Source organism: Pteronotus mesoamericanus, unplaced genomic scaffold, assembly GCF_021234165.1.
Source record: "Pteronotus mesoamericanus isolate MK-2021 breed Mesoamerican mustached bat unplaced genomic scaffold, CSHL_Meso_final contig_101, whole genome shotgun sequence".
Taxonomy (NCBI): domain Eukaryota; kingdom Metazoa; phylum Chordata; class Mammalia; order Chiroptera; family Mormoopidae; genus Pteronotus; species Pteronotus mesoamericanus.
Window position 1 is genome coordinate 25,950,685 of NW_026555001.1, and position 13,092 is coordinate 25,963,776.

Here is a 13,092-nt window from a genome sequence, read left to right on the forward strand (position 1 = left end):
CCCACTTAAACGTGGCTCATTCTTTTGTGACTTTTCATGCCTACTCTGTCTGGATATGTCTTCATTCCTCTCTCCATTTTACATTTTAAAGTCTGTAGTGTATTTATATCATGTTTCTGGCCTTTGCCAACCTTTTGTTCAAGGTTGCTTATGACTTTTTAAGCATTAAACGTTTTTTCTGGTCTTGGTTTTATGCTCTGCTCACTAGAAAGTGAAAAAGGTTGCTTATAAAAGTTAAATTTTGCACCCAGTAGGTCTTTTCTTCTGATTTAAAGTCAAATTCTTCTTTTTCTACTTTCATTTTAAAATTAGTCAAACCGCCCTGGCTGGTGTGGCTCAGTGGATTGAGTGCCAGTCTGCAAACAGAAAGGTCTCTGGTTTGATTCCTGGTCAGGGCACATGCCTGGGTTGCAGGCCAGGTCCCCAGCTTGGGGTATGCAAGAGGCAACTGATTGATGTATCTCTCACACATTGTTGTTTCTCCCCCTCTCTTCCTTCCTTTTGCTTTCTCTAAAAAAATAAATAAAATATTTAAAATTAGTCAAACCAACAATTAGTTACTGAGTTCCTTCTGCGTGCAAGCCATTGTGCTTACTGGACTTTGGGGGAATTATTTTCTGGTACTTATCATGTTAATTTGGAGTATATCATACATCGTCTCCTCTTTTCCTTTCTTTTTCAACTCACCAAACACAGATCTTGTCAGTTATAGCTGTGTTTGCAGTTATGAGCAGTTGTCTGTTTTTGAGAATCACAAAGCATAAAGTCATGTAATTGCCACATCTCTTCAGGTGATTATTTTGAAAACTCCCTTCCAGAAAAAATTTCTAACACCAATCAAGTGTAAATTTACCTTTTGCTAGCCTGTTCTGATAAAACTGCTGAAACATAGTAAGATATCATAGAGAAAAAAAAGAAGGCACCATTTGAACAGGATTGATTCTTTTGAAATGAACCAAAGTGACTATATAATAACTTTTCTCTTAAAGCTCTTGATGAGACAGAATTTAATAACATTTGAATGTTAGGTCCATTTTCTTCTTATTGGATAATTTAGGTTAATTTTATTTTATTATAAGAATGTTACTATATAAAAAATAACATGTTTAGAAATCACTCATTGTGCTTTTTGGTGTTTATAGATTCTATATGCCAATGAAGGAGAAAGTAAGAAAGAACAAGAATTTCCAGTGGAACCAGTGGGAGAAAAGTCAAATTATATTTGCCACAAGGGACATGAATTTATTCCTACTCTCTATCATTTCCCAACCAACTGTGAGGCTTGTATGAAGCCACTGTGGCATATGTTCAAACCTCCTCCCGCTTTAGAGTGCCGCCGCTGCCATATTAAATGCCATAAAGATCACATGGACAAAAAGGAGGAAATTATAGCACCTTGCAAAGGTAAACAGTAACTTACTTGCTCCATCAATATTATTTATGTTCATATCATTTTAAACACATTAAGTGTTTTTTCAAATATTTTTATAGTGTATTATGATATTTCAACGGCAAAGAATCTGTTGATATTAGCAAATTCTACAGAAGAACAGCAAAAGTGGGTTAGTCGGTTGGTGAAAAAGATACCTAAGAAGCCTCCAGCTCCAGACCCTTTTGCACGGTCATCTCCTAGAACTTCAATGAAGATACAGCAAAACCAGTCTATTAGACGGCCAAGTCGACAGCTTGCCCCAAATAAACCAAGGTAATAACTAAAAATGTGGTTAAAGTGTTTTTAGAAATATTTTGCTACTCATATTTAAAGTACAATTTTTTTCTAATTACAATTTTCCTTTCCTTGATATTTTAGTGAACTATGGAATACCAAAATGTTTGAAACTGTTTAAGCATGCATGTCTCATTCATTGATTTAAAGGAACATAATATAAATGTATTTACTGAATCACACACATATATTAAACTCAACCAAAAATACATGAAGGGCTCGTTTTTGTCATGTTTCTATATATAATCATCATTTTAGAATTGTATAAGTACACTGACTAATTTAGTGATTTAGTAGACAGAATGCACACACAGACCTCCAAGTGTCAGATACACACATTGTGTTTAATATTGCAAACCTCTTATACATCTTTTATATTAGATGACTTGGGAGGCAGGACTGAAATCTTAATTCTTAATTCAAATGTCTAAGTTTAAAATAATACTTTGACTTAAAGAGCAATATAGGTCCCCTTTAAAAATGCAGATACTAACTAATGTGTAAAGTGGACATTCCTTGTAATTGAGGTGGAGTTGTGAATATGGGGCAAGTTCAGAGAGTGTCATTAATGCACAAAAATGTTTTGGGGGAGCCATTTTATATGGCAACATTATAGTAATGTAGTTATTCATCCAGCATAAACCATTTCTGGTCTTACTAGATACTGCAGCATTTATAAATATAGCCATTTGTTAAAACGAACGTGAAGACTTGGTTAGCTAAAGGGTGAAGTGCCAGGCATCTAATTTCAGGTATCCTTTTTGTTCCCTAACACAGGACCTTCAGTATATGAATAATGATGTGCATTGGCTGTATTATCAGAAAGCTTTTCACTCTAACCACAAACATCTTTATATGAGACTTTTGTTGAAACTAATATCTCAAGGAAATAATTTAGAATGACAAAGGTAGAATTGGTGTTTCAGCAGTGAAAATGTTGAATTTTTGTGTGAGGTATGCTAAAAAATATTATGAAATTAGTGATTACATAATAGTAATTAAGCTGAAGAAACTTAGGGTTCAGAGACACTTGAGGTCATTTTGTATGCCATGTGCCAAACATCTAAAAATTATTGTTAAATTTCTAGTATTAATATTATAGGACTATTAATGCATAAATACTATTTTAATACTTTACAATATGTAGTTCTTTACAGCTTCTGTATATAATTTAACTGTATAGTTTCTTATTTGATTTTTATAATACTCCTGTGGAGTATATTTGGTATTATCATTCTTTTTGATTCAGACTCCAGAAGGGCAAATGACTTGTTTAGTTTCAGGACTTTAAGAACTCTAGTGTTTTTGCTATATTTTATTCTTTTTGTCCTGTTTGATTTCACTACATATGATAACACGTAGAATTAGTTTATGGAGCAATTTACAGACTTAGCGAGGCATATATTGAATTGCATGACTGGTTCATGTTCACTGACGGACGTTCCTTCTTCTCTCCTCCCCCAATTCGGCATTGTCTATTTGAAAGCACATTTACTTTGGATTTTTGTTACTTTTTGTTTTGTTTTAGTTCTGGCCCTGCCCTTCGAATCATTCTTCATTGATTTTTTAAAATACATTTTGCATAGCAACAGTAAGTAATAGGGATTTCTTTCTCTCACAACTATGCATGTAGATAAAACTAATAGCAAAACTGACTGTAAAATGTATAGAGTATTTTCATGAAAATTTTTAACATACTCTGTGAGATTTTAAATGTAAAGATGGGCACATTTAAAATATAATTTTGTTTTTTATTATACCTCTGCAGAGGTATTTCCATTGTTTTTAACGTCTCTGCCTCCATTGCTTTTTAACTCACAAAATGTGTCTGTCTTACCTGAATAACCGTCCAGTTTGCACCCCTCTTTGGGCACCGCACGTTAAGAAGAGCACACGTCGGAGGGTGTGCAGAAGAGAATAACTGAGGCAGTGCGGCGTTTGAAAGTGTTACACGTGGAGCACGTGAAGAAACGAAGGATATTTAGTCTTCTGAAGAAATTATTTGAAAGGATGGGAGATCTTAGCAAAAAAGATTTAATGTATAAAGTGCTTGTGCTTTAGAAGACGTATTAGAACAAGAACCAAGCAGAGAGGTGCACGTCTAACTCAGCAAGGGCAAGCTATCAAGCCGTCCGAAGTTCCAAAGCGGGAACGGCTGGCGCGCTCTGCGAGAGCGCGTTGCGCTGTCACCACAGGCGTTTGCCTGGTTTAGGGGCTGCTTGGCAACACGGCTGGCGCGCGGGCTCCTCAGTCTGTCCTGTGTGCGCAAGCTGACATCGTGCAGCGTGGCTCCCAGCAGGCGCCCGCACTGACTAGGTGATCTTTAATCTCCTCCCAGTTCATAACATGTTCCTGTAGAAAGGTGGGTGGAGCTATTAAAAGACCACCCAAGAAAACTGAGACCAGAATTTCTGGTGTATATCAGCAGTAATTTAATATCTAGCTGTTTATTTGTGTTTATTTAATACTACTTGTAGGACTAGTCGGTCTAACGGTAGTTTAATTCACATGATATCTTCTTAAAAACAAATATTTGGCTCTGTTTTATATATCTATGATAATGATATAAACACAAACACAAAATTCTGGTCTCTGCTTCAGGCCATGTCTCTTTATTTTTCTTTCAAAGAGCTTTTATTTTAAATGCAATATTTAAGCCACATAGAAGAGTATAAAGCAAATATGCAAAAAGTTCTCATTTACCCAGTATTAAGAAGTAAGGCATTGCCAGCTCAGTTTAAACTAGGAATGGAGGGAGCTATTATATCATCATTTATTATCTTTGTTCTTTTCCATTTCTAAATATCAGAAAATTAACAGTAATTATTTAGGAAAAACTAATAAGGTTATATGCAACTTGAAGGGTCAAACATCCATAAATGAAGTAGAAGAAAATACGTTATCTGATCTTGGATCGAAGAAGAACCTAAGATAAAAACAAAAGAAGAAAATAAAGTCAAAGATTGACTAACCAAAAATTCAAGCCTTGCAAATTTTAAAAACACCATATATTTGCAATGTACCATCTTTGTATGTAGAATTTTCAAAGAAATTGTTAAGAAATAGGAGATTGCTTCTTCCCAATATAAAAATTAGTGAGGAATATGCAGGTATTGCCATAAATATGAAGTGATCAGCCTGATTGTTAAGCAAAGAAATTAAAATTAAATTATAATGTTAAAATCATTGTTACCTGCCAAACTGGTACAGGTTAAGAAACAGTATTGACAAGAGGTAAAGAAATGGGTACTCTCATGTTCTTCTAGTTGAACTCAAAATTAAATGTACCCTTTCTGAAGCAGTGTTTGGCAGTAAGTTTCACAGACTTGAAGTGATTCATTCATTAAATGGAGGAGATAGTTATTTACAATAATTACAGTAATATTTAAAATGTTGCTTACAATAGATTCACAAATATTATGGAGTTCTAAAGGAAAAGTATGGAGAATTCTGCCTGAAGACATCAAGAGAGGTGTCAGAAAAATGGAGTATCAGTAATTTTCCAGGGAAAGTTAATTCCAGGCCACATGTGACATGCAGAGGGTCGAGGCTGTCAGAACCCTTCTGTGCGGGCCGCGTGTCCCTGGGTTAGGGTGAGGCTGGAGTGGCGGAGGACGCGCCTGGAGCGAGCACGCTGAGCCAGGGTGAAAGGGAGCGCATACTCTCTGCTAGAGGGGCTTTTATTTTGTTCTTCAAACTGAAGTCCTTCCACAAGAGATTGGTATGTTTATACTCGAGATCCTGCTCTAAAGAACTGACAGTGGAAGAAACCAAGCAAAAGAAACATTTCTCAAGTTGAATGAACAAGAAACAGATGAGTGGAAGGGCGTGAAGGAGCGGTTTTAAGGGAAATCTTATTGGGCACTGCTCTAAGAACCTAGTGATCAGACTTCTAAAATTTGAAAGGTACACACTTCAAGGGTTTTAGAAGGAACTGAAATGCAGGTTTTTCATAAAGTATGCTAAAACTGGGGCTTGAACACCCAGGAAGGCCTACTGATCTCAACCTCCCAAGCAGGAGAGTTGAAACCATAGCTAAAAGTTACTTTACATATAAGCCTATAAAAATGAGTATATACTAGGTCGCGATACATGTTAAGGAAATAAATAATTATATCTGGGTTTGTATATTTTCTCAAATATTGTTCTGCATTTAGCACATTTTAGAATAGAATAATTTGTGTGTGTGTGTTTACTTTTAGAGCAATCACTCATCAACCTAGCCTGTCAGTGATTCTCAGAGTCGGCCAGCTGCATCTGAATTTACCTCGAGGGGGTTTATTTAAAATGCAAATATTTGCCCTCCTTTTCTTCGGTCCAGTTATATCAGAATCTCTTGGCATGTGTCCTGGGAATATATAGTATAAATAACACTGGGAAAATCATATACACTAAAACTTAAGAACCAATGGCAGTGATCACAGATGAGACTTTAGGGACCACATGAGTTCCTTGGCATAAGTTGATTCATGAACATTACAGTTATTAAACCGTGAGAAAGTTAGTTCTATTTTTTTTTTAAATAAAGATGATTACAGCATTAGATTATTGGATTGGAAAGAGAAGACTACATATGCTACTGCTCTGAGTCCATTTTATTTAACCAAGATGAGTCGCCAGTGCTGCTTACACACCCGTGGTTTTTCCCTTGTCCCTAGTGTTTCATGGAGTGCCTAACTGTTGGCATCCCCTTGAGCAGGTGGGGTCCTGCTGGAGTGGGGGAAGCTATGTTCTTAATGCTTCCCTTTCACACTAGGGCATATGCTACTATTCTAGAAAAATGCAAGCTGACAACATGGGCACTTTGGTGAAGCGAATGTTGACAAATGGTGAGCTCTCGTAGGCCTCAGATTGAAGCGGGCGTCAGGATGGTAGTGTCTTCGTCTGGGACTGTTGGAGAGAGGATTGTGTCTTATCCCCAAATCCTGTCATTGTCTTCAGTTCTCTAGAAAGTGTACCTGGCCAACTTGAGTGTATGCATATATATATAAAGAGAAAGAAGATTTTCATGTGTATTTCCATCTTAATTGAATCATGTTATTATTGGAGGAGGCAAAGCTAGCATGCTTACAGCACATTTAAAGTACGATTTTGAGATCGTAGTATATTAAACTGCCATTTCTAAAGAATGTTAGAGTATAAATTTGCAAACCTCCTATTGCAGATTGCTTGATTTGGCATTTAAAGACTGGGATTGGTCATTTGATGATGTTGATGATGGTGGTGATGATGATGATGACGATGTTTTTGATTTCTGAAGAAATAAATGGGGTAAATCAAAAAGTGAAAAATGAGTTATTTTAGTACTTCCAAGTAGCGCATGTGGTTTGCACTTGGGTTTCATTATTTTTGACTAGTTTTGAAATTTTATTAAGTTATTTTCAATAGTATATATTTGAAAAGTAGTTTTCAGAAAAGTTTCTAACTGAAATTTTTATGTTAAGTATAAAAGTGAAATGCTATGTTCAGATTCTTTATTGGCTATATATTTTTCAAAACAGTTGGAATTATGTAATTTTTTATCTTAGGAATGAAACATGTAGAAATAATAAAAGGAGCTAATATGGTATTTTCTGTTCATTCCAAAGAAACCATATTCAGATGGGTAAAATTTACAATGTTTTCAAGTTCCTACAACAGTATGAGTTTGTGAACATAGCATGGGCTTCCTTTCTCCCTCTGTCCTTCTCTCTTTCCCTCCCTGCCTCCCCCTCTTTGCTTCTAACTTGCAAGTACTGAAACCATCAGAACTTATGTTAAGTTTAGTAAGTGCTGTGGAATAGTTGTTTCTGATCTGGCTTTCTTTGTGATGCTGTGAAATGTTTGCTTTTTGGAAATTTCATGTTTCTCTTGCTGAAGAATGCCAGTGGTATGCTGTGATAGTGGCTGAAGTAGATTTAATGAAAATTGAACCTTATGAGTTACATCTTTTGCATGGAATGGATTTAAACTAAGGCCTATCTTAACCTAAGAAAGCACATTGCAAAACATACTTGAATCATGTAATATTGGGGACCTGTTGATAAGTAGGATATACACAGTATTTTTACATATATTTACTATAACAACATGTGTGTTCCCATTTCATAGATTTCAAGGGTCAAATAGTCAAGTAGAACTAGTCCGTAAGCCTGCTGTTCTGTCAGCTACTTGAGGCAGCTGGCAGTTAAACTCCAAGTCAAACTTAGGTTCACATGAGCTTCTTGGTGACACAGTGTCTAACCCTGACAGTTACTGGTGTTAAAACTGTGTGCTATGTTTGTAGCCAATATGGGAAAATATGAGAAAGAATATAATTGCATGTATCTAAAAATAAGAAAAGTAACACAGTAAACATGTTTTATGCATGATTTAGGTGTTAAAAGTATAGTAATTGGTGGACTATATAGTTTAATGATGTACATAGGATGGCTTTTCAAAGAATTTAACAATCTCTTCAATTGTCTCAGCTAACTTTATTTTTTCTTTCTTTCTAGCTAACTGCCTTCTGTGAATGCAGTCATTATTCAAGGTGATCATATTCTTCCAGTTAAAACAAGACTGAAATATGATGGCCCAAAATTTATTAAAAAGCTATATTTTCCTGAGAGACTGATACATATACATATACATATACATATACATATACATATACATGTTCCCTTTATTCCTGCAATATAAATTGTAAATCTTGGAGAGATATTTTTTGGTGTCTTGGGAGCATCAGGTTGAACCAACAGGGATTGGTTAATAGAGTAAGAATGTCATATGCAACTCTTCCAAACTTGTTCCATTAAGCTCTCTTGGCAGTCACTCACACTACATTGCGCGAAAGGATTGAGAAGAGTTAAAGAAGAGATCACTTTTTCAGCTTCAACAGAGAGATTTCACCAGCATATTTACCAGAAGAATCTGGGAATGGGTTTCACTACAGTGATACAGACTGCATCTTTAGGAGGTGACCATTATACTGTGTGTGTTATGTGTATGTGTGTGTGTACATATATGTATACACACACATACACAGAAAGAGAGAGTACTGTAATACTGCAAGAGGGTTTTTTAAACTTCCCACTTTATTTTTTTATATACATTAATCAGATACCATTACTTACTACAGTTGCAACTATGCACTTGTACAAAGCCATAATGTTGGGTTTTATATCACTCATTTGTGTGTACCTGTTGGAGCGGCATGTTCATGTTACTGTAACAAAAACTTTGAACTTAATTTTCGCAGTTTCCTAATGCTTCGTGGTAGGCAACTTTCCCCTTTTTGAATGCCTTAATTTAATTTTTTTTCAAAGTCTTAGCCCTTTTCTGTATTAAAAAAAGAAAAACAAGTGTTTACCAGCTCTTAGGATGCAAATTTGCTTTGCAGAAGAAAATAGTGCACTATTTTTCCACATAATAGTTATCAATGTCAGCCTATTTTGATTGTATAACAGAATTTTTTAAAGTATTGGTGATAAAAACAATAATGGATAGTATTAGAACTAATATATCTTTTATGTATATCTATTATTCATTCAACCCTTTTTACAGATCTCAGTATTAGTGTGTGACTATGAAATGCTTGGAATTTGCTGATTACCCTAGATATGTTTTTATTTCTGGTAATAACATTTGTGACTATTTTTACATTTCACACTCAACATTCAAAATTTATCTCAAGTGTAAAGAAAACTAAAACGTACTCTAGATATATTTTAAATATTTAAATGTGATCCCTTAAACACACAATTGTGTACAGCAATATCTCAGTATTGGGTTATGAAAACTGGCGATCAGGAAGAAGCAGCCTCAAAGGCTCCTTGCTTTTTATTTTTTAAATGCTGTTGAAGTTGCAGTTTGTGCAGGACCCTGCCTGCTGTATTTCTCAGTGTCCCACAAAAGTGTATGTTTTGTGCTGCGACAGTATGCATCAGTGATAAGCATCGGGTAAAAAAATTATGTAGCCTTTTATCAGTCTCTATACGTACAACACATACACAGTTTGGTGTGATATTAAAATACATCATTTAATATTTCAATGAAGGAACTAAGACATTTTTCACTGATTCCCTTTGAGGTCAGTGTGGAGATATTTAAAGAGTTAGGTCCCCAGTCACAGATACTGCTGTAGAAACTGAGGAGTGGCCTTAGGTCTACCGATGTCCTGGAACGGAGTCTTGTCACTCTGGCAGCGTCCCGTCTGCGCGTGCGCTCCTGCTGTCTGTGCTGAGAGGAGACGTGCGTGCCCTAGGCGATTCCCTTGCAGGTGTGCTCTGCAGTTCTGGTTTGGGGGCCCAGGTTTTTTTTTAAAGTAAGATTTAAAAATGAAAAATATATAAAATTTATATAGAATAAATATTTCCATTCATTAGACTTGTTAAAAGGAGACTGAATTAATATTTTATATAAAGATTTTGTTACACTATGGGAGGTTCTATCATATTATTCTGAATTGGAGAGTATATATATATATTTTTAATAAACTTTATTAAGGTGAAATAATTTGAAGTTTACACATGAGTAATTGAAATATTTGAGTAAAAATGACAAACGTTTAAATTTTGAATGCTGTATATATTAGAGAATATGGAGGATCATGGTGTGATGCAACTATACAAGGAATACCGATGGGAGTTTTGGGAAGGAGGGAAGGTATTCTAAGGGGTGAAAAAAAAATCTCTCCCATGGAGATTCTTCACATTATATGGTTTGACATAAGGGTTTATAAGGTTGTTTGTCCAACTAATGGAAATGTGCTTAATAAAGATTCTGACCTTGGATAAGAATTTGCTGTTTACCCTGCTGCCGGTTTCATGTATGTGCATGAATGACGCACGCACCTATCCAAGTGTCCTCTTGGCAACACTCATTAAACACGATGCTGACTTGGTTTAACAACCAGATTTTGTGCCAGCTCCTCTTTTTCTTGAGGCTCCAAAACTTCCAAGATAAATATAAGACTAAAAGTTGCTAATTTCCTCACACCTGATTACTCCTAGAGCCTTAAATACCTCCTATTGAGAACTAAGAAGTAGTGAATACTGGGATTTTCTTAGTTGGATTTTTGTACTTTTGTGGGGATAGTGAGACAGAAGTAGAAGGAAACTTGGTATTACTGTTGAAATTAGTGTATAGTGAATTTTTGAAAAGTATTAATTTTTAAAAAATGCTATATAGAAGCAAGAATTTTTTAAAGATCTATGTGAGCTTTTAAAATGCTGTAGCTAAAGGCTAAGTATACCAATAAACCTGAAGTGTAGGTTAGTGTTTTTTTAAACTAACCTATGCTGGAGCTACAGGGACCTGGCTCTGCAGGGCCTCCTCCGTACCCGCTTGTCCCTAGATCCTTAAGGAGAATCGCTCTAGGTTGCCAAACCACAATGTAAGAAGTTATGCTGCTGTTGTTAATCTATTTTCCTAGGATTCTGGTGGTAAAATAGACACTATATTACCTTGTGGAAACATGCTTTAAGAGACATGTTTTTAAAAATCTGATGAGAGCAAGTCACTTCTGTGTTGACACTCACTGCTACTGACTCCCCTGCCCGCCCTGAATCAGGCCTCCGTGTCCCTCTGTGGAGAAGCTGCCGCGGCTGATTTGTGAAGCACTTTGAAGGCCAGCACTGTGTGACGGTGCTGCCTGTGACGCTGGGGGTCCTCTCCTGGGTTCCCTTCCCCGTAATGAGTTTTGTTTGAAATTGTAATAAGTTATGAATTGCATGGTTTAGATCATCATAAATATTTGATCTGCTCTCCCCTTTGAACAAAAATCGTATCCCCCCTGATTTTTCTTTCTTTAGACTGTTGCATCTTTGTAGTAATGTAATTGTATTATGCCTGCTTTTTATATCAAAAATAAATAAATAAAAAAGACACACGCATTCTCATACTTTTCCTGTGAAATAGTCCTGGAATGCTACAACCTAAAATTTACCCCCAGAGTTTGCCTTTTCTGCAAGGTGGGTGTGAAAGACGGGTTCTCCCAAGTCATCGCTAAGGTTACAGACTTGTGAGCCTCTGGCCCTGGGCCTGGCACTCCGCGCACGGAGAAGTAGAAAATACAATTTCAACCAGGAGTCTGCTTCTGATTGGATGTGGGCATTTTCAGGGGCACGCACACCTACACTGCACCATCATTGCGCCCAGGGCCAGGAAAAGAGGCAGGGTGCCTGTATCGTCAGAAGTGGTGTGCTCGCTGTGTTGTATGAAAGGAGAGAAGGTTAGAAATGGTGTGCTCACAGGCGGTTTTCTAGAAAGCGTGTCTTGGTAATCGGTGGATCCTTTCCTCGGATATTCAATGGCTGGCTGATCTGGGACAGGTTATTCGCAGAGCCTGAGTGCCTTCACCTGTAACATGGAGATTGTTTACTTACAGTGTTCTTGTGGGATTAAATAGGAAAACTGCGGAGTATCTGGAACAGCTCAAATGTTTGCTCCCTTCCTTCTCAGAGGGAAGAAACGGAGGACTATCGAAGCCTGTTGTTAAAGGAGCTGCTTTAGCAGAGCCCTGGCGTCCCCTCGCTGCCTGGTGGTGGCGCTCTTGCACTCTCGGCCCCGCAGCGCCTGGGGGCGGCGGGACTGCGGAACCAAGTCCAGCCGACTCCCAGTGCTCCGAGCTTCCGAGCACTGTCACGTCGGCACGGGCAGTGGAGGTCGGCACAGACACGGCCGCCTTCCCTGCAGCCTGGCCCTGCGGCTCGAGCGGCCTCTCTTCCCACCCCCAGGCCGGGGTCCGGGCCCTCGGCCGCTCCCCATCTCCTTTCCGTGCGGACCCTGCCTTGGCGGCCCCGCGCCTCCGGCTGTGACAGCCAACACAGCAGAGCGACAAGAGTGCAGACTGGACGTGCCCTCCCATTTTCCGCCCTCCCTGCCATCGAGCAGGAGGCAGCGAACAGAAGCCGCGCCTTCTGTCCAAAGCATCCCGGGACCTCGTGCGGTGCCCGGGGGTCGCTGCTGCAGGCGGAGGGCGTCGGCCCCTGGGCCGCTCGTGGGACCTCGCTCCTGCCCCGGAGCGGCACTCGGGAGACTCGCACGGCGGGGGGTCCAGCCCCAGGGCCTTTCTGGACGCGCAGAGGCACAGGGGCGGGGCCCTCTGGGACCCGAGGGCTCGGTCAGTCCCAGCTTGGGGAACACTGGGCAGAGGTGGCCGCGGCTTCCTGAGTGGGCAGCCTCCGGCTCGTGGCCACAGGGGTGGGAGCGACCGCAGCTCCCTCCCAGGGCAACTGTTCGGCGAGGGCCTGGAAGTTTCTCCTTTGAGACGTGAACGAAAATCTGCTTCCTCATCCTTCCGGTCGGACGGGCCGGGCCGGGCGGGGCGGCCCGGGAGCCAGACTGGAAGTGCACCCGACCGTGCGTACGCGGGCGGGGCGTCCCAGACCCACAGAGCCCGGGCA

At 38.8% G+C, this 13,092-nt stretch overlaps 1 protein-coding gene across 2 annotated transcripts in view; it reads left to right on the forward strand.

The window, feature by feature from the left end:
- ROCK2 (Rho associated coiled-coil containing protein kinase 2) overlaps positions 1–10,485 on the forward strand; it is a 102,740-nt gene extending 92,255 nt beyond the window's left edge. Inside the window, exons 30-33 of one of the 2 annotated variants that reach the window (XM_054569630.1) lie at positions 1,143–1,404; positions 1,492–1,705; positions 6,891–6,997; positions 8,203–10,485. In XM_054569630.1, the coding sequence (XP_054425605.1) occupies positions 1,143–1,404; positions 1,492–1,705; positions 6,891–6,984 (570 nt within the window). In that variant the 3' untranslated portion in view covers positions 6,985–6,997; positions 8,203–10,485. Of the gene's footprint in view, positions 1–1,142; positions 1,405–1,491; positions 1,706–3,254; positions 3,626–6,890; positions 6,998–8,202 lie in introns of those variants that run through there. The other variant, XM_054569636.1, reaches the window with a different exon arrangement.
- The last annotated feature ends 2,607 nt before the right edge of the window (positions 10,486–13,092 follow it).